Source organism: Pipistrellus hanaki, assembly GCF_964339955.1.
Source record: "Pipistrellus hanaki genome assembly, chromosome: 2".
Taxonomy (NCBI): domain Eukaryota; kingdom Metazoa; phylum Chordata; class Mammalia; order Chiroptera; family Vespertilionidae; genus Pipistrellus; species Pipistrellus hanaki.
This window is the reverse complement of record NC_140504.1, coordinates 95,111,461-95,133,287: the sequence shown is the minus strand read 5'-3', so window position 1 is coordinate 95,133,287 and position 21,827 is coordinate 95,111,461. Positions and strand designations below refer to the sequence as shown.

The following is a 21,827-nucleotide window of genomic DNA, read 5'->3' as shown; positions in this document are numbered from 1 at the left end:
TTTTCTTGCGCCTACCGCATGGTCTGTCAACAGTACATATGGGTGGGAAGATCTGGTGTTGCTCTGTCTTAGCCATGTGCCCAGAGAACAAAGGATTTCAGTAATCTTGTAGCCCCAGGCCTGGTGACCACCTTGTTAGGCCCTTCTGAAGTGGACACTGCCTACCTCAGGCCTTGTGCCTGCAGTGCCCAGATTACCTCTGCCTGCCTGCATTCCAGAATTGTTTCCTGTTTTTTCTGGCTACAGTGGATCAGCTCTGGTTTTGGAAAACCCAGTGAAATTCTCTATTATCAAGTGTGCTGCAACTATACCTTCTCCAGTGAGAAATCCCAGCCTTGCGGTTTTCTACCAAGTTATTCCTTTTGGGGTCTCTCCCTCAGCACTATTTTCCCAACATAGTTTAATTATTATTTAAAAAATAAAATAAAAACAGCTTTGCAGACTTAAAATTGACATACAATAAATTGTACATATTTAAAGAATATGCTTTGATGAGCTTTGAGATATTTATATAACTACTAGAGGCCTGGTGCATGAAATTTGTGCAAGGGGGTGGGGGTGTCCCTTCGCCCAGCCTGCACCCTCTCCAATATGGGACTCCTTGAGGGATGTCCGACTGCCCGATCAGGGCAGTCGGACATCCCTCTCACAATCCTGGACTGCTGGCTCCCAACTGCTTGCCTGCCTGCCTTCCTGACTGCTTCTGCCTGCCAGCCTGATCACCCCCTAACCATTCCCATGCCGGCCTGATTTATGTTTAACTACTCCCCTGCCAGCCCATTTGCCCCCAACTTCCCTCCTCTGTCGTTCTGGTCACCGCTAAGTGCCCTCTTCTTCAGGGTCAATCACTCCCAACTGCCCTCCCTTGCAGGCCTGGTGTCTCCCAACTGCCCTCCCCTGCTGGCCATCTTGTGGTGGCCATCTTGTGTCCACATGGGGGCAGCCATCTTGTGTGTTGAAGTGATGATCAGTCTACATATTACTCTTTTATTAGATAGGATAGAGGCCTGGTGCACAGGTGGGGCCAGCTGATTTGCCCTGAAAGGTGTCTCGGATCAGGATGGGATTCCCTTGGGATGTGGGGCAGTCTGGGCGAGGGGACTGTGGTGGTTTGCAGGCCGGCCAAGTCCCCCGGCGACCCAAGCAGAGGCCCTGGTATCTGGGTTTTATTTATCTTCTACAATTGAAACTTTGTAGCCTGGAGCAGAGCCAAGCCTTCTGCTCACTCTATGGTGGCAGCCATTTCTGTTGGAATTTATTTATCTTCTATAATTGAAACTGTGTAGCCTTAAGCAGAGGCCTAGGCTCACCAGGGTGTGCACAAAGCTTGGCTTCCTCCATTGCCGGGGAAAGCCAAGCCTCCCTCCTACTCTTTCCATGGATGCAGACATCTTGGTTGGGTTAATTTGCATACTCACTCCTGATTGGCTGGTGGGTGTGACTTGTGGAAGTAGCAGAGTGATGGTTATTTTGCATATTACCATAACATCTACCCATTTAAAATGAACAATGCAGTGATTTAGTATACACTGAGTGGCCAGATTATTATGATCTCTGAATGCATAATAATCTGGCCACTCAGTAAATATATTTGAGGCCTGGTGTATGAATTTGTGCATGGGTGGGGTCCGGCCATCCTGACCAGGGGGAGGGGACATGAAACCCTGTTTATATCTGTCCATCCTCTTCCTTAATTCTTAACCCCACTTACAGGCAACCACTAATCTGCTTTCTGTCTCTGTGGTACAAATCTTAAAATTTAATAGGTTTTCACCATTATTTCATCTCTGATTTTAATGGGTTTGTAAGGTGGTAGTTCAGAAATTATTCAGAGATATTTCTCTTTCAGTGTTTGTTAAAGAACCAGTTTGAGTCCGTGTATAATCTCCTTACCAACAGTAGTCATCATCTAGTTGGTATTACATGAGTTGGTGGCATTTAATGAAATAATTATTTATAAAGGCAAACTTTATGCTTACCTATAAATATGCTATATAGTTGGTTGAGGCTTACTGATGAGAATTTTGAATTCAGCTTGGTTAACATTTAGAGCTTTCATAACATTTTGCTGTGAGCTAGGTAAAGACTCGTGGAGAATTGCATGAGATTGGGAAGAGATAGCTGCACTATCACTATTAGGATATAGAGCTATTAGGATGTAGAGACAGAAAAATGTATATATTAGGAGAGAAAGGACAAAAGTATTTTAAGTGTTTTGTTTTCTTTTTACATTCTCTATAGGCACTATGCAAGAGTAAATAAAAAGTAAACTTACATGTGAATTTATAAATTATATTTAAATAATTATAAAAATTCTTTAAAATTGTAAAAAATTTAAAGCAAAGGTGCTTGTGAGTTTTTAAATAATTATTTGGATTGCCCTAACTGGTTTGGCTCAGTGGATAGAGCATCGGCCTGTGGACTGAAGGGTTCCAGGTTTGATTCCAGTCAAGGGCATGTACCTTGGTTGCGGGCACATCCCCAGTCAGGGGTGTGCAGGAGGCAGCTGATGGATGTTTCTCTCTCTTGGAAGTTTCTAACTGTCTATAGGGGTGTCGAACTCAATCAGAGAAGGGGCCAAAATCTAAAATCCAGCCTAAATCGCGGGCCGAATGGTTTACTGAACAGTCATAAACTGACAATGTCATAAACTGACAGCGGAGTGCAGTGATGACAGCGCGGTACGGGCCACATTGCAAGGCCTGGCGGGCTGGATTTGGCCCGCGGGCCTTGTGTTTGACACATGTGGTTCCTCTCTGTAAAACATCAATAAACTATATTTAAAAAAATAATTATTTGGATTGAAATCTAGTTTCTCCATAATTGAATTAGTAGATAAGTTGTATTATAAACCAACAACTATGGGAAGATGTTTGTTTTGTGGTTAAAACACAAAACTTAATCACCATGAGTTATGTAAGTTTTGACTAACCTTGGGTGGTTACTTAAATGTTCAAATCTGTGTAAATCCCTATGCTTTTGAATATGTTTAATTTTAATGTTTTCACGATCATAATTAAAAGAGATATTTTTGGACATCAGGAATTAATATAGGAAGTCATTTATTTTCAGGGACAAAGCACCAGAGCTCATTGTTACTTACCTGCTTATCTTCCAGGTGATTTGACAGCGAGATGCTGCTCTCCATTGGGATGCTCATGCTGTCGGCCACACAAATCTATACCATCTTGACTGTGCAGTTGTTTGCATTTTTAAACCTACTGCCTGTAGAAGCAGATATTTTAGCAGTAAGTATCGTAAAATTTATTCATGCCTAAAAACATATCTTAAAGAAAAGCTTTAAAAGCCCTAAATGGTAGAATTTTATAAGTTGTTTACCTACAAATATATGGGCACATACACATAGTTGTTACTTGAAAGTAGGGGGCCGTACTCATCTTTTTTACTGCTGAATATCTAATGTAAGATCTAATGTACAGTAAATACCTAATAGATGTTGTTGTTCTTGTGATGTGTGTGCTCCCAAGAGTGCATATGTATATATAGCTATATGCTGTGCAATTCTAGAATCTTACCATTTTCCTTGATAATTAGTATATATGAATGACTTTAATAATGTTATTTTTAACAATTGTACAAGATGTCCATAGAAAATATTAAACTGCCCTACATGATTTGGCTCAGTGGTTAGAGTGTCAGCCTGTGGGCTGAAGGGTCTCAAGTTCAGTTCTGGTCAAGGGCACATACGTAGGTTGCAGGCTCAATCCACGTGCATGTGTGGGAGGCAATCCATTGACATTGTTTCTGTCTCTCCTCCTCCCTTTCACTCCCTCTGAAAATCAGTGGGGAAAAAAAAAATCCTCTGGTGAGGATTTACAAAGAAAATATTAAGCTAAAATTAATGTTTTTTTTTTTTCTTTCTTTTTTTTCCAGGTAGTAATTTTTATTTTATTTATTTATTTTTTAAAATAAATCTTTATTGTTCATATTATTACAAATGTTCCTCTTCCCCCCCACCCCCCTCCATTGCTCTCTTCCACCAGGTTCCCACCCTACCCTCTGCCCTTTCCCCACCCCACATTGTCCTCATCCATAGGTGCACAGTTTATGTTCAGTCTCTTCCCACATCCCCCTCTCCCCTTTTCCCCAAGAATCGTCAGTTCACTCCCCTTCCATACCTCTGATTCTATTATATTCAATAGTTAATATTGTTCATCAGTGTTTTGTTTTTTTTTGTTTTTTAAATATATTTTATTGATTTTCCACAGAGAGGAAAGGAGAGGGATAGAGAGCCAGAAACGTCAATGAGAGAGAAACATTGACCAGCTGCCTCCTGCACATCCCCCATGGGGGATGTGCCCGCAACCAATGCACATGCCCTTGAACAGAATCGAACCTGGGACCTCTCAGTCCGCAGACCGACGCTCTATCCACTGAGCCAAACCGGTTTCGGCATCAGTTTTTTTTTTTTTTTTTTTTTTTTAATTTCCTTGGTTTTTAGATTCACTTGTTGATAGTTACGTATTTGTTGTTCATAATTTTTATCTTTATTATTTTTCTCTTCCGAAAGAACCCCCTTCAGCAATTCATATAATTCTGGTTTGGTGGTAATGAACTCCTTTAACTTTTTTTTATTAGTGAAGCTCTTTATCTGGCCTTTGATTCTGAGTGATAGCTTTGCTGGGTAGAGTATTTTTGGCTGTAGGTTCTTACTATTCATCACCTTGAATATTTCTTGCCATTCCTGTCTGGCCTGCATGGTTTCTGATGAGAAATCAGCTGACAATAATATAGGTGCTCCTTTATATAATAGGTAACTACCTGCTTTGCTCTTGCTGCTTTTAGTATTATCTCTTTGTCTTTTGCTCTTGGAATTTTAACCTTTTGCACTCCGCTGTTCCCTCTCAGGGGACATCGGAATTCTAGCATATCACTCAGATGTCCCCTCTCAGGGGACATTGCAGTTTATTAGTGATTACGGGGAATTGAGTTATTTCAACACAACTTTTTGAGACAGGCGTCAAACCACTTATTACTGTCAAACATGCACTAATCAGCCTGCAATGCATATTGGGGAGTGTTTCAAAACTTATCATACTGTACAAAATTATAAACAATAAAATATTGTTTTTTTTTTTCAAATATACATTCCTCGATGTCACCCAATTCATATAAGTCCAATATCATTATAATACGTTACTTGGTTCCAAAATTATACTAAATAATACGAGGGTCTGTAAATGCACGTTTCCGCCGCAAAGTAGTGTCGAGAGTAGCTGGTAGCCAATGTCCAGAATGGTTCGGAGTGCAAAGGGTTAATTATGATTTGTCTTGGTGTGGTCTTCTTTGGATTCCTTTTGTTAGGAGTTCTGTGTGCTTCCTGGTCTTGTAAGTCTAATTCTTTCACCAGGTGGGGGAAGTTTTCTGTCACTATTTCTTTCAGTATGTTTTCGATATCTTGCTCTCTCTCATCTTCTGGGACCCCCATAATTCTGATGTTGGTTCGCTTCAAGTTGTCCCAGAGGTTTCTTACATTATCTTCAATTTTCTGGATTCTCTTGCCTTCTAGCTTCTGCGGAGGAGTGTCTTCTGGCTCTTTATGTTCCAAATCTTTGACTTGATTCTTGCGATCTTCAATTCTGTTTTTAGGACTCTGTATAATATTTTTTATTTCAGACAATGTATTCTTTATTTCTTGTTGATCCCTTATTATTTCTTGTTGATTCCTTATTAATTCTAGTTGATCCCTTTTCATATCCTCATAGGTCTTATCGATCTTTTCTAGGAAATTCTTGAAAAACCTTACAAGCGTAGATTTGAACTCTATATCCAGTCGCTTTTTGTCCTCCATTTCTTTTGCTTGTGATCTATTTTCTTGTCTTGGCATTTTCGCAGCTTTCCTGAGTTGGTAGCCTTAAAAGTCTCTGTGTTCTGCTTGGATGGGGCGAGGTTTCAGGGTGGAGCCTACAGCCCTATGCGGCTCTTGAGTCTCAATATTCCCCAGGGTCCTTTGGTACTTGCTGCAAGCACCTTTGAGAGAAAGGTGCCCTCGATTTTCGCCTGCTACCAAACAGTCTAGGCTCTCCCCCAATGAGCCCGGAACTGGGGTTCAGTTCAGTTGGAAGTAGAGTTGGAGGTGGCATTCAGAGCAGTTTGGAGCCTCTGTCTCCTTCCCGCCAGGGCAATCCCGTGGCACAGCCAACAGTCCCTTCTTTGCACACAATGTGCGCGCCTCCCCTGGGATTCCGCCTAACAGCCCAGCTCCCTCTGGATGAGCCTGGGTCCCCAGGGTCTGGCCTAGAACTGGGGTTCAGCGCTGTCGGGCCTGGGGTTCAGGACAGTTGGAGCTTTTATCTCCTTCCTGCTAGGGAACGCCAGCCAGGCACTCAGCCGCTCCTCCTTTCCTGCTCCGTCCTCTCCGCGTGCTGCGTGTCTCCGTACCTTAGACTTTTACAGCTCCTCTGCTCTTCTGGTTTTCTCCTTGCTTCTCGTTGTAGAATTTCCATTCAGTCGACTTTCCTGTAGTTCTGGGTAATGCCCATTTTATATTTTAGTTGTATTTTATTGAAATTGTTGTGTGCTGATGCGGCTAGGTATTTACCTGCGCAGCCATCTTGGATTCTCCAGAATCAACTCCCTAAAATTAATGTTAATGAGTCAGAAAAAAAGCACAATGGTCTTATCTGTAATGATGGCTAGAAAAGATTTTAGAGAACATTGTTCCTCAAGACCTTAAGTGTCCTTTCTAGGTGTGTTACTATCCTCTAAACTGGGAAGTGTATCTATTTTCTCTTTCTCATTTCTGAAGCTAGGAAGAGAAGAATTAACTATGTGTGTGTGTGTGTGTGTGCATGTGTGTACCCATGCACCTCTATTCGTTAGGTACTGTGCTAAGGTTATTGTATTTTACTTTTTTCAGTAGGAATTGCTTTGTGAAATTAGGTGAGAAACAGAAGGGCTGGAATTGTTACTGATCAAAGCTTGATGTGGTCCTCAGCCATGTGTCTGCATACTATATTACTAATGGAAGAGTCTAGGATCAGTGTAGAGCCTGGGAGAAAACTAAACTGGTTTCTATACCTTAGCTTTTGAAGGCATAGAAATTCTAATCCCTAGGAGATTTCCCTTTTCAGTAGAGAAATGGCTGATTGGATTATTTTTTAGAAAAGTGGATTTTTTTTTTTTTTTTTTAAGTTGGAATGTAAGCAGAATTAAGAGTCCATTGTTTTTCATATCTCTCTTCCAAATTAGTCCCCAAAGTGTTTGGAATATATTTTTTAAAAATATATTTTATTGATTTTTTTACAGAGAGGAAGTGAGAGGGATAGAGAGTTAGAAATGTCGATGAGAGAGATACATTGACCAGCTGCCTCTTGCACACCCCCCACTGGAGATGTGTCTGCAACCAAGGTATGTGCCCTTGACCGGGATTGAACCCGGGACCTTTCAGTCTGGAGGCCGATGCTCTATCCACTGAGCCAAACCAGTGTCAGCTTGCTTGGAATATTTTGGGGATGACTTTTGAAATGAGGTAGAGGATGTATGAATGGACTGATCAAGGAGTGAAGTTCTTGTTATCTACCTTTTTTCCTTTGAGTTCTTTCATTTCCTTATTCCCTCTCTCCCTCCTTCCCATCTTCCTCTTTTCTCTATTCTTTCTAACATCTGCCACTTCTTGTTGTGTTTCCTTTTTACCTGAAGTGGATTATTACTGTTGTGGGGTCGAACCCTGGGTTCAAAATAAGACCACAGGAGGCTGAAGATTGATTAAAAAATGCAGGCAAGGATTTATTGAAAAACTGGCCAGGACCACAGGCAGGTGGAGTCCACAGGACCACACAGTTCCAGGTGTAAGCCATTTTTTAAAGGTTTAAACCACAGGAATTTTCCTTTAAATTCTAAAGGTTGGGAACATTGGAATATGGCCCTATTTTACTGATAATACAGAAGCAGAACTCAGAGGTTAATCTCTAAAAGTTTCTACCCCTGAAGCTACTGAGTCAGTGGGAATCAATCTCCTGTAACTACCCTATTTAAGCAAGTAAGTGAAGGTCAAAGTCAGAATAGTGGGGTTAAAATTCAAACAGCAGTTTTTACCCAAGATGAATATTTTTTTTTAAAAAATATATTTTATTTATTTTTTTATAGAGAGGAAGAGAGAGGGATAGAGAGTTAGAAACATCAATGAGAGAGAATCATTGATCAGCAACCAAGGTACATGCCCTTTACTGGAATTGAACCTGGGACCTTTCAGTCCACAGGCCAACGCTCTATCCACTGAGCCAAACCAGTTTTGGCCCCAAGATGAATATTCTTAATGTCTTATTTCATTCCCAAAGACCCTACTGGTCTTTTGGGAATGAATCTAAACCTTAGATTCATTACTAGTATCTACTAGTTGAGAATACTGAGTATGCAAGACCATTAGTTTCACTGCCTGTATTCTGTCTTGTACAAAATTAACCAAGCATTTTACGAGGCATGGCCCAAAGATTAAGCCTATAAGTAATAGTAATAGTGGGCCTGCTATGGCAGTCAGTAGGCTGGTGAGCCAAGGGGACCAGGAGTACAAGTTCTCATACCAGTTTCCTGCAGTCTTCCAAGCTTCTTCTCTGTCAGCTAGCCTCTTTCTCAACTGACTTAAGCTTTCCCTTATGACCCCAGAATGATTAGTATAGAAACAGCAGGTTTCTCCTAGAGCTAGGCAAAGTCCCCCTTGCTTTAGGAACAACAGATCTAAGCCTCTTCTCTTCTGCAAAACTACTTCTGCCAGGGACCCGACAAATTCTTCTAATTTGCCTATAGATTTCTCTAGGGTACTTAAATCCTGGTCTATTTGCTGACCTAATTCCTTATAGTTTTGTTGTCCCGAGACTAGGGCTGCCGTGCCTACTGCAGTGGAGCCTGCTAACCCCAGACCCACCAGCAGAGGGATTAGTACTGGGGCTCTCTTGACCCTCCAGGGCTCTATTAGTAGGTGCTCACGTCCCCCTTCTCCCGAATAGTAGTACACCTGGGGCAGGATATGGGCGAGTATGCACAATCCAGGTTCCTTGCCTACCTGCAGGCCTAAGGACCCCATGCATGGGGTGACACTGGTGGTGCATGCCCACCAAGCTCCTTCTGGAGCGACTAGGTACCAAGGGGTTCCCTCACCTGGATTCTCAGGTACACGGATTGTCTGGTTACAATTTTCCTGCATATGGGGACGTTTTGAGATCATACTTCCAAGAATGTACACAGAGTCCTTCCCCTGAAATGTCCCTGATAGTTATTCCCTGTTTTTCGTGTCCCCACGGGCATAACTGATCAGTCTCCCTGTTTTCTGTGGACAAGTTCCAGACTGATCCAGAGTCTGCTCCAATTTCGGCCATGGCTCCAATTCCCACGTAGTATGGGGCTCAGGGTTCAAGCATAGCCAGCAGTCAGCGGTGAGGTTTTGGGAACTGGCATTCAACAGATGAAAAGAGGTGTCCAAAGGGGAGAAAATGTCGAAGTGAGATCTTACTTTATCTGCCTCCGGTCTGGGAGCAGGAGCAGGGGTCTTCCTTTGGTGGTCTGTCTGTTGTCGATGTCACTGGGGCTGGTGTTGGAGTCTTTGTCGTGGGTGCAAGGGGTGCCAAGGGTCCAATGGGCTTGGGTGGCCTGGGTGTCCCCTTCTGCTGGACCGTGAACAACACTCCTGGGTCGTACCCTGAAACATATAACCTCAGGCCCCACGTCTTCCCCCCCTGCCCATTCTCTGGACCAGTGATCGATGGGTTGAATTATTAGGAGATTGCATCTCCCAACCTGGCAGTCTCCTGGCTGAGTCCGGGTAAACCTAGCATCTCTATCCTGCGTCTTGGGGGCCCACCCTTGGGCATAGGTCTCACAACCCCATTGTCCGCAGTAAAAGTCCTCGTGGTCACCACACTTGAGGAAGGCTATCCGAGGCCGTCTGGGGCAGATGTAGAGTTGGGTCTTCCTAGTTGTTCTGCTTCCCTGGTTCCACACCCGTAAGAGGTGGAAGCCTGTTGTTCGGAGTGACCCCCCGAAACCCACCGTTTAGGCCGGGATACTGGGAGATTGGGGTGATTCCAGGTTTCCCGAAAGAGTTGGCACAGGTCAAAAGTTAGGGTGGGGGGCCCTGTTCCCTCTGTTTGGGCCAATACGGTCCCGTCGGTGGTGCAGGTCGCTTCCCAGGTAATGGGGTACCAGTACCCGTTGGGGCTGACTTACTGCGAGGCTGAACACATAGATGAATAACACTAGTCCCTTCATTCTGCTGGCACCAATTTCACCTTCAGTGGATCATGGGTTGGCTTAACTTTCCACTGCCTGGGTCCCGGTTCCTCCCGGGCTAATTTTACTTGAGACCGATGAATCCAATATTTCTTCTCGGTTACCTTTACAGCAGTGGGGGTGCTCAGAATGACGGTGTAGGGACCACCCCACCGAGGCTCAAGTCCTCCGGGCTGGTGCCTCTTCACCCAAACCAAGTCGCCCAGAGCAAACAGGTTGCCTTTTCTGCCTGCTGCAGCACCAGCACCTGCAGTCTCTTCGTAAGCTGCCTTTACAAGTTATCGTGCTGACGTGGCAGCTTTGTGGGGTGCCTGTAGGGACTTAAGCAAATTATGAGTAGCTAGGCAAGCCATCTCCTCCTCTCCCAATCGGGGAATAAGTAGTGGTGGCCTACCAAGCATAATCTCGAAAGGGGTTAAACCCTTTATAAATGGGGTACAGTGGGCTCGGAGTAGGGCAAAGGGGAGTAGAGTTACCAAGTTCTCGCCAGTCTCTAGTTTGAGTTTGGTCAGTGTTTCCTTAAGAGTCCGATTCATCCTCTCTACCTGACCTGAACTATGTGGTCTATATACACAGTGGAGCTTCCAATTCACCTGTAGAGCTTTTGCTGCCAATTAGGTGGTTTTGGCGATGAACGCAGGGCCATTGTCAGACCCCATGTATAACGGTAGGCCAAACCGGGGGACAATTTCACTGAGGAGTTTCTTAACTACTGTCTGAGCGGTCTCGGTTCTAGTGGGGAATGCTTCTGCCCATCCTGAAAAGGTGTCGATGAAAACTAGGAGGTACCGGTAGCCACCAGGTCCAGATGGGAGTTCTGTGAAGTCTACCTCCCAGTGCTCTCGTGGATGGCTTCCTCGAAGTCTGGTTCCTTCAACCTTACCCGGTCTCCTACTTGTGTTAATCTGAGCACAGGCTCTACATCTCTGGAAGATGCTTTTTGCTGCTTCATGAAATCTGGGCACATAGAAGTCCCGCTGGATCAACTCGGCCAGCTGAGTTCCCCCTAAATGAGTGCCTCTATGAGTTTGTTCAATGATGGTTCTTCCTAGAGCTTCAGGGAGAAATATTCGTCCCCCAGGCAATGCTAGCCACCCTTCCTGAGTTCTCTGGACCCGAAGGAGCTGAGCTTGTTTTAGTTTCTGTTCTGTGTAAGAAGGTGAGTCTGGGAGCCGTCAGTCCGGTAGGGCCACTAGGACTTTAAGCCCTACTGGTCTTTTGGCCGACTCCTTAGCCACCCTGTCGGCTAAGGCGTTTTTCCCTTCACTATGGGGGAATCCCCCTTCTGGTGTCCTCGGCAGTGTATTACTGCGACTTCCATTGGCCCCCAAATTGCTGCCAGTAGGGCCAGGATTTCGCGGGCATTTTTGATCTCCTTTCCCCTGGATGTAAGCAGTCCCCGTTCCTGGTACAGAGCCCCATGGACATGGACGGTGGCGAAAGCGTACCTGCTGTCAGTGTATATGTTGATTTTCTTCCCTTTTCCCCATCATAGGGCCTGAGTCAGGGCGATGAGCTCAGCCTTCTGAGCTGATGTCCCGTTTCCTAGGGCCTGAGCCCAGATAACCTTCTCCTCTGTGACTACGGCGGCTTCCGCATAGCGCACCCCGTCCTCTATGAAACTGCTCCCATCAGTATAGAGTGTCTTGTCCGGGTCTTCTACAGGGATGTCCATCAGGTCGGAACGGAGGGAAGTCAAGGTAGTCAGAATCTCCTCAAGGTCATGTAGAGGGCTGCTTTCTCCATCAGGCAAAAGGGTGGCAGGATTTAGTGCTGCGGTCTTCAAGAAACTTACTCGGGGTGGGTCTAAAAGGAGAACTTGGTACTGCGTGATATGAGCATTGGACATCCACCTCTCAGGAGGGCTCTGTAGAAGTGCCTCGACCGCGTGTAGGGCTACTACTTGGAGGTCTTGGCCAGGAGTTAACTTTTTGGCCTCCTTTACCAGTTCTGCTGTGGCTGCTATCATTCGCAGGCAACTTGGCCATCCTGCTGCTACTGAGTCCAATCTTTTGGAAAGGTAGGCCACGGGCCGCCTCCAGGGTCCCAAGGTTTGGGTCAGCACTCCTTTGGCCACCCCATTTGCTTCAGCTGCAAACAGGAGAAAGGGCTTCTCCAGGTCTGGCAGGGCCAAAGCTGGGGCGCTGACTAATGCCTGCTTTAGTTTCTCAAAAGCCCCCTCAGCCTCCTGTGTCCATTCTAAATCAGGGTTTTTTTCTCCTGTACAAGCATAGAGCGGTTTAGCAATCTCAACAAATCCTAATATCCGCAGTCAGCAATATCCTACGGTTCCGAGGAACTCCCCTACCTGTCTCTTGGTGGTGGGAGGGGGAATAGTTAGAATTGCTTGTATCCGGCTTAGAGATAAAGTTCTTTCCCCCTCCTGTATGTGGTATCCCAGGTAAGTTACTTTGGTTTCACATAGTTGGGCCTTCTTGGCTGACACCCAGTACCCTAAATCTGCCAGTACCTGCAGCAAGTCCCTGGTTGTCTCAAGGCACTCCTCTGAGTTTTCTGTTGCTACTAGGAGGTCGTCTACATACTGGAGGAGGGTCACCCAGGAATGGCTCAACCGGTAGGCTACAAGATCTTGGCTTAAGGCTTCTCCAAATAAAGTTGGGGAGTTCTTAAATCCCTGGGGGAGCCTGGTCCAGGTTAGTTAGCCAGAACTGCCTTCCTTGGGATCTGTCCATTCAAGGAAAAGATAGAGCGGCTCTGTGGGGCCAAGGGGAGGCTGAAAAAGGCATCCTTTAAGTCTAGGACAGTGTAGTATCTGCATTCTGGCCGGAGGCGACTCAGGAGGGTGTATGGGTTGGGCACAGTTCGATGAATAGTCTCTACCCGTTTGTTCACCTCCCTCAAATCTTATACAGACCGGTAGTCATCAGTGCCGGGCTTCTGCACTGGCAGCAAGGGAGTGTTCCAAGGGGACTGGCAGGGAACAAGTATTCCTGCCTCCCGAAGCCTCCGGATGTGCTTGGCTATTCCCACCCAGGCCTTCTGGCTCATAGGATATTGCTTTACCCGGATCGGTTCTGCATTATTCACAAGTTGGACGATTATAGGTGGTCGGTGAACAGCCAGCCTGGGAGGGTTGTCTTCGGCCCACACTTGCGGTATCTCTTCCCATAGAACCGGGAGCCAGGATCTGGGTGGCTGGCTGGGTTCCTCATACAGCCGGTATTCTTCCTCCTGTGGCAGTGTTAGTAGGAACACACCCACCGTCCCCAGCCTTACCTCAGGATGGCCTTCTTTGAAGGTTATGGTGGCCTTTAATTTCGTTAGGAGGTCTCGGCCCAGCAAGGGGTAAGGGCACTCTGGCATCACCAGGAAGGAATGTGTAATCAGTCCGGTTCCCAAATTTGAGATTCTGCCCTGTGTCCATGGGTAGGATCGGATCTTCCCATTTGCCCCCTGGACTGGCACCCGTTCTTTAATTGTGGGACCAACTGGCGACTTAAGCACTGAAAAGGTGGCTCCAATGTCTACTGAGAAGTCTATAGGTTGCCCCCCTACTGTAAGGGTTATCCGGGGCTCCAGGGGGGCTTCAGAGCCCTGACTTCCCTAATCCACCTCTTTCACCAAGATCGGGGCAGCTCGTCCTTCTCTTCTCTTCGGGCATTCGTTTTTCCAGTGCCCTCTTTCCTTGCACAAGGCACACTGGTCTCTGCTCATCCTATTTCGAAGAGGGGCTTGTCCACCACGGTGCCCTTCCTTCTTAGTTCCTTTCCCCTCAGTCATTGCCAGGAGGACCTTGGCCATTCTTTTATTTAAGTCAGCGGTTGAGTCTTCTCGGTTATTGAAAGCTTTCTGGGCTACTTCAACCAGCTCAGACAGTGACTTCCCCTCAAAGCCTTCTAACTTCTGTAGCTTTTTCCTAATGTCTGGGGCTGACTGGGACACAAATGCTATGTTTATGGCCCACCTGTTTGCTGGAGTGTCTGGATCTATGGGCGTATATATCCGATAAGCCTCACACAGCGGCTCCAGAAAAGAGGCAGGGCTCTCGTTCGGTTCCTGAATAGTCTCTGACACCTTGGAAAGGTTAGTGGGTTTCTAAGCTGCTGCCCAGATTCCCCTCAACAGAGTCTAAAGCCTCCCTTCCCTGGGGAACATTAAAATCCTAACCTGGCCTTGCGCTGGGAAAGACCGCTTCTACCTGCCCAGGGTCCCCGCTAGGCTGTCCTGTGGGATCGAGGACCAGTTTTCTCCCCTCCGTCTTCACTCTCTCTCCTCTGAGGTGAAAAGGGTATGTAAGAGGTGTTGGCAGTCATCCCAAGTAGGTTGATGGGTGAAAAAGACAGACTCCAGTAGGGAGATCAGCCCCTGGGGATTCTGCGAAAAGGATGGGTTCTGACTCTTCCAGTTGTAGAGATCACTGGTGGAGAACGGGATATATATCATGCATGGCTATCCATTCGGTCCAGTGCCTGGGGGCCCTGCCTGTCTCAGGGGCAGGATGGGAATGGCCTGAGAGTCTGTCCCTCTGGTACTCTCCCCATATGCCTGGTATTGGGGGGCGGGGGGCAAAGGGGTTTGAAGGGGAGTAGGACGGATCAGGCGGGAGGATGAAGGGAGCAGGGGGAGAAAGGATTTCAGGCGGAGGAGGTGTTGGCAGCTGCTTCAGAGCTGCAGTGTCTACAATGGAATCTGCAACCGGGGCTGGAGAAGCTGCAGCAACAGTAGCTGCAGCTGCTGCAGCAACAGTAGCTGCAGCTGCTGCAGCCTCTCGGACTGCGGCGAGAACTGGGAGTAAGCCAACCTGGAGGGGCTTGGCTGTTGGGACCTTGGGTGACAACGCCGCTGACTGACTCACTTGGGGGTCCTGCACAGCTGGGGCGGTTTGTCCCAGGCCAGGGGGTACACATGGAGGTGCCTGGAAATAGGGAGCTCTTCCTCCTCCTCCTGTAAGACCTGGGGTGGCTCCCCCTTCTTAGAGGCAGCCAATAGGATATTCTGTCTCTGTCTCAATTTTCCTCTTGGGAGGCAGTCCCGTAGCCACCGGGGTTTTTCAGCTAAAATATCAACCCAAACTTAGATATACGGGATCTGATCGAGGTGACCAGGCTGTCCATAGACCACATAGTGAACCCAATATGCAGATGGGAGATCAAAAGAACCTTCCAATGGCCAGCCAACCCCAAAGTTAGGCCTTTCCCGTTCACAAAATTTCTGTAAATCAAAAGCATTAACATCAGAGCCATAGTAGTCCGCCCTCTTGAAATCCTGGAAATTTTTCAAAAAACATTGTAGAGTGGAACATGGAGACACAGAAGAATCTTGACCCATTTTAACGGAGACCAAAACACAAAACAAATAGGCCTGACACAAACACGGCAAAACACAAGGCAACCAGCCTGGAGGTTAAGCCGTGTCTAGCCCTCCAAGGACTCTTACCCTTTTGAGATTTCAACCAAAACCTGGGCGCCTTACCTCCTGAGACCGGTCTTCCCAATTTCAATAAATCCTTGCAGCTTCTGTCTCCAGCTAAGGTCCCCGAAAGGAGGGAGAGCCTCCTGCCCCTCCTGGGGGGCCCCTCTCTCCTCCTGCCGGAGGGAGAGCCTCCTGCCCCTCCTGGGGGGCCCCTCTCTCCTCTCGTGTGAGGGAGAGCCTCCTGTTCCTACTGGGGGGTACCTCTCTCCTCTCTCTCTCTCTCTCTCTCTCTCTCTCTCTCTCTCTCTCTCTCTCTCTTTCTCTCTCTCTTTCTCTCTCTCTCTCTTTTTTTCTCTCTCTCTGTGGTATCTTGCTGGGGCCTCCAAATGTTGTGGGGTCGAACCCTGGGTTCAAAATAAGACCACTGGAGGCTGAAGATTGATTTAAAAAATCAGGCAAGGATTTATTAAAAAACTGGCCAGGACAGCCACGAGAGTACCACGCGCAGGTGGAGTCCACAGGACCACACTGTTCCAGGTGTAAGTTTTTTAAAGGTTCAAACCACAGAAATTTTCCTTTGTTCTAAATTCTAAAGGCTGGGAACATTGGAATATGGCCCTATCTTACTAATAATATAGAAGCAGAACTCAGAGGTTAATCTCTAAAGGTTATCTATAGTTTCTACCCCTGAAGCTACTGAGTCAGTGGGAATCAATCTCCTGTAACTACCCTATTGTTTAAGCAAGTAAGTGAAGGTCAAAGTCAGAATAGTGGGGTTAAAATTCAAACAGCAGTTTTTACCCAAGATGAATATTCTTAATGTCTTATTTCAATTACTCTATGGTTCGGCTGTGTTGGGTTAAATGACTGTCTGTGGACTGCTCTGGGAACTGAATTGCTGTGTGATTTTTAAAAAAAAATTTTATCGTTTAAAGCAGCAGTCACCAACTGGTCATCCATTGACTTCTCCCTGGCCACCCTCACCCCCTGGCACATGCCCTCACTCCCTTAGTGTCTGTGTCCATTGGTTTTGCTTATATGCATGCATACAAGTCCTTTGGTTAATCTCTTACCACCCCTCCTCCCTGCCTTCCCTCTGAAGTTTGGCAGTCTGTTTGATGCTTCTCTGTCTCTATATCTATTTTTGTTCATCAAACATTTTTGTTTATGTTGTTCATTCCACAAATGAGTGAGATCATGTGATATTTATCATTCTCTGACTGGCTTATTTTGCTTAGCATAATACTCTCCAGGTCCTTCCATGCTGTTGCAAATGCTAAGAGTTATTTCTTTTTTACAGCAAGGTAGTATTCCATTGTGTAGATGTATCCCGCTGTGTCATCTTGATCAAATTACTTAGCCACTGTAAGTGCCTCAGTTGTTTTATTTATAAGCTGAGGTGTAGTGATGATTAAGTTAAGATAAACTTCTTAGAACAGTATCTGACACACAGTAAATGTTTTATCTGTTTTACCTGCATTTCTAATTATCATTCTCTTCATCCTTCATTAACTCCCTCGAGCAGTGTATGAGCCTGCCCAAAGCAATTTTTTTTAATAGAGATAAAACAAAATATTAAGTAGAGAAGAACAATCAGTTCTTGCCATCAGTGTTCCCCGTGCTTTAGGCAAGTAATTGAGAAATGTATGATGTTATCTGATGAAGGAACTATGAACATGGGAGTTGCTCATGGAAGGAAGAAGAGAAAGAAGAGGAGGAGGAGGAGGAAGAGGAAGAGGAGGAGCAGCAGCAGCAGCATGGGAGTTGTTTAAATCTGGCCTTTGTGCTGACACTAAAAGATGGAAGGCTGACATGAGTGCAGAGATAGCTGGAGGAGAGAGTGTTGTAAAGACTGAGGAACTGGATGTAATAACACAATTATTCGAAACTAGAGGGCTAGCGCATGAAATTCATGCACGGGGCGGGGGTGTTACTCAGCCTAGCCTGCACCCTCTCCAATCTGGGACCCCTTGGGTGGTCAGATCTAAATGGGCAGCGGGACATCCCTCTCACAATTCAGGACTGCTGGCTCTCAACTGCTTACCTGCCTGCCTTCCTGATTGCCCCTAACCGCTTCTGCCTGCCAGCCTGATCACCCCCTAGCCACTCCCCTGCCAGCCTGATTGATATTAACTGCTCCCCTGCCAGCCTGTTTGCCCCTAACCGCCATCCACTGCAGGTCTGGTCACTCCTAACTGCCCTTCTCTGCAGGCCCGGTTACCTCCAACATCTCTCCTCTGCCGGTTTGGTCACCCCTAACTGCCCTCCCCTGCTGGCCTGATTGCCCACAACTGCCCTCCCTTGCAGGCCTGGTGCCTCCCAACTTCCCTTTTCTGCTGGCCATCTTGTGGTGGCCATCTTGTGTCCACACAGGGGCAGCCATCTTTGACAACATGGGAGCAGCCATCTTGTGTGTTGGAGTGATGGTTAATCTGCATATTACTCTTTTATTAGATAGGATAGAGGCCTGATGCATGGATAGGGGCCAGTTGGTTTGCCCTGAAGGGTGACCGGGATCATGGTGGGAGTTCCCTTGGGATGTGAGGCAGTCTGGGTGAGGGGCCTATGGTGGTTGCAGGCTGGCCATGCCCCTCAGCGACCCAAGTGGAGACCCTGGTATCTGTGGTTTATTTATCTTCTATAATAGAAACTTTGTAGATTGGAGCGGATTCAAGCCTCCTGCTCGCACTGTGGCTGCTGCCATTTCTGTTGGAATTTATTTATCTTCTATAATTGAAACTGTGTACCCTTAAGCAGAGGCCTAGTAGGCTCGCCAGGGTGTGCACAAAGCTTGGCTTCCTCCATTGCCGGGGAAACCCAAGCCTCTTCCTGCTCTTTCCATGGACACAGCCATCTTGGTTGGGTTAATTTACATACTTGCTCTGATTGACTGGTGGGTGTGGTTTGTGGGTGTAGCTAGCAGAGTGACGGTTAATGCATATTACTCTTCTATTAGATAGGACTAGTGGTCTGGTACACAAAATTCATGCACGGGGCGGGGTGTGTGTGTGTGTGTGTGTGTGTGTGTGTGTGTGTGTTCCTCAGCCCAGCCCGCACCCTCTTCAATCTGGGACCCCTCTAGGGTCTTTGACCTAAATGGGCAGTGGGACATCCCTCTCACAATCCAGGACTGCTGGCTCCCAACTGCTCGCCTGCATGCCTTCCTGATTGTCCCTAACTGCTTCTGCCTTCCAGCATGATCACCCTCTAACCATTCCCATGCCAGCCTGATTGATGTTAACTGCTCCCCTGTCAGCTTGTTTGCCCCCAACTTCCCTCCTCTGCCGGCCTGGTCACCCCTAATTGCCCTCCCTTGCAGGCTCGATTGCTCCCAACTGCCCTCCCTTGCAGGCCTGGTCCCCCCCAACTGCCCTCCCCTGCTGGCCATCTTGTGGTGGCCATCTGTGTCCACATAGGGGCAGGATCTTTGACCACATTGGGGCACCTATCTTGATCTTGTGTGTTGGAGTGATGGTCAATCTGCATATTACTCTTTATCCGATAGAAATTTGGTGCATGTGTGGAGGCCACCTGGTTTTCCCCAAAGGGTGTCCTGGATCAGTGTGGGGGTTCCCTTGGGGCATGGGGTGACTTGGGTGAGGGGCCTATGGTGGTTTGCAGGCCGGCCATGCCCCCCCGCTCCCCTCCCCCCCCCCTCCCCCCCCAGCGGAGTCCCTGATATCTGGGATATATTTATCTTGTATAATTGAAACTTTGTAGCCTAGAGCGAAGCCAAGTCTTATGCTTGGTCAGTGGTGGCAGCTATTTCTGTTGGGGTGTATTCACCTTCTATAATTGAAACTTTGTAGCCTCTAACTTACTAGAGCAGGACTGTTGTCAGGATATTAACAGTTAAATGGGAGAATTCAAATGCCAAAAATAGAAGAGACTATTGGAGATGCCATTGTAGTGTGTTGCTAGCTATTCAGTAAGCTCCCTAGATCATGAGTACCTGGAATCAGGACTGTCTTACTAAACATTATGTCTCGTGCCTGGAGCAAGTTACACAGTAGGAATTCAGTAAATCTTTGAACTGATAAATAGCTTTTCACTGGATATTTAGTTCTTTTATGTTTTCTTTTAGTAGTATTCATTCCTTGGTACTTTAGATTGTTGTTTTTCTGTTAGCAATTCATTCTCTTTTCATCTTTCTCTCTTTTTTTTAAGATCATAGTTTTGTTTTGTTTTTTAATATGTTTTATTGATTTTTTACAGAGGGATAGAGAGTTGGAAACATCAATTAGAGAGAATCATCAATCAGCTGCCTCTTGCACACCCCCTACTGGAGGTGTGCCTGCAACCAATGTACATGCCCTTGACCGGAGTCGAACCCAGGACCTTTCAGTCCGCAGACCGATGCTCTATCCTCTGAGCCAAACCGGTTTCGGCTCTTTTCATCTTTTATGTAATTTCTTTTTCCTTTGATCCAAAGGAAGTATGAAATTATTAATTATGTAGATTTATATATACAAACATGGAACCTTAGGATTGGCGGGGGCATGACACTTTAAAGATAACAAGATCAATGTTGAATGTTCTGAGGCTCATAAGCTACAAGTGACTCATTAGCTTTGAGTAGGGTCATGATTTTATTGAGAAGTAGTATCCATCTTATATTGTTTTAGAGCAAGTCAAACAACCCAATTTTGGTTTACTCTCAATCTTCTTTTTGATTCTGTTGAAGGGATTTGTCAGGGACAGAATTCATTGATTGGTGGGTGGTTGTGAGGGCTAATGGGCAGAATAGGAGAGAAGCCACCCAGTGGTATGAATGGATTGGATTACACAACATGGTACTCTAGCACAGATGTTGCCTGGTGTGCCGTAGGTGCAGACAAGACAAGAATTTTATAATTTTTCACTATTTTGTTTACTTAATATTTCATAATAAAGTAATTATAAAATACTTTCTTTGTGTTTATTTGATTCCTATTCAAGAGAATTACTTTATATATAGTCATTATAGGCACAGAGTTAAATTTTTTAACATTTTCTAATGGTGGTGTGCCTCGTGATTTTTTTCATGAAACAAGTGTGCCTTTGCCCAAAAAAGGTTGAAAAACACTGCTCTAGCAGTTGAGTTAGAATCTGAGCTAAATTTAATGTCTCTTAAGTCTCACTTTACTTCTTATGAAAATGAGACTGTATGTGAGACAATGAAGGGTAATGGGTTAAGAGCCAGGGTTCTGGGGCCAGACTGCATATATTAGAATCCTGGTTCCTCTAATTTACTAGAGCAAGTTATTTTCAACATCTGTGGTCTCTCTAAAATGAGGATGAAAATAGTGCCTGACTTTAGGGTTGTTGTAAGGATTAAATAACTGAATACATATTAAATGTTAAGCATGATGTCATAAATGCTCAATAATTGTTACTTTCTAAAGAAAATGAAATTTTTTACTAAGGCTGCTGTCAAAGAGGAGAATTGGTTTAGGAAAAGACCTTATCAAAATATGGGCATTAAAACTGTTATATGTGGTAATCACTGCAGATGGAATTCCAGAGAGGAGTGACTTTATTTTCTAACTAGAGGCCCAGTGCATAAAAATTCACTGGGCCTCTAGTTAGAAAATTCATGCACTGGAGTGAGGGGTCCCTCAGCCTAACCTGCCCCCTCTCACAGTCCAGGAGCCCTTAGGGGTGGGAAGCGAACCCGCGATTAGGGGAAGATGATGCCCCATCACACCTCTGCTGCTGCCACTGCTGTCAGTGCAAGCCTTGGTTGGCCCTGGTTACCTGCACCTTGGGCTGGGTAGCCACCATCTGAGGCTTGCCTGCACCTCTGGTGTCAGCTGGGCAAGGGGACTGGGGGACTCCGGAGGCAGGAGTGTGGCGTGCCTGTGTGGCCCTGGCAGGGCTGAGGAGAAAGGGTGCTTCCATCTGTGGCGATGGGCGTCGCCATCTTTGAGGCATGGCAGTCAATTAGCATATTCCCTCCTTATTGGCTGTGGGTGCCGCCATCTTTGTGAGGGTGTGATTATGAATTAGCATATTCCCTCTTTATTATATAGTATTAAAACACTTTATAGTGAGCATGCTTTAATTTCAGGAGCAGCAGTCACCCTTCAGTATAAAAATGTAAAGCACTTTGTGCTAAAGCTGTTTCCATTTCTCTTATTCATGATAAGAACTGTTCTTTAAACAACCTCTATATTATCTATCTATCTATCTATCTAAAGCCTAATATGCAAAGTGTCCCCTCAGGAGTT

The 21,827-nt window shown here is 45.9% G+C and overlaps 1 protein-coding gene across 8 annotated transcripts in view; it reads left to right on the top strand.

The window, feature by feature from the left end:
• The window catches only part of RNF13 (ring finger protein 13), a 142,928-nt gene that overhangs the window by 19,808 nt on the left and 101,293 nt on the right, over positions 1-21,827 (top strand). For 7 of the 8 annotated variants that reach the window (XR_014794330.1, XM_084875964.1, XM_084875962.1 and 4 more), the window contains one exon: positions 3,119-3,248. The exons of the other annotated variant lie outside the window; for it this stretch is intronic. Coding sequence is in view for 4 of the 7 variants with exons in the window: in XM_084875962.1 (XP_084732088.1) it covers positions 3,135-3,248 (114 nt within the window). In the remaining 3 variants the exon portion in view is untranslated. The remainder of the gene's footprint in view (positions 1-3,118; positions 3,249-21,827) is intronic. 8 annotated transcript variants of the gene reach the window in all.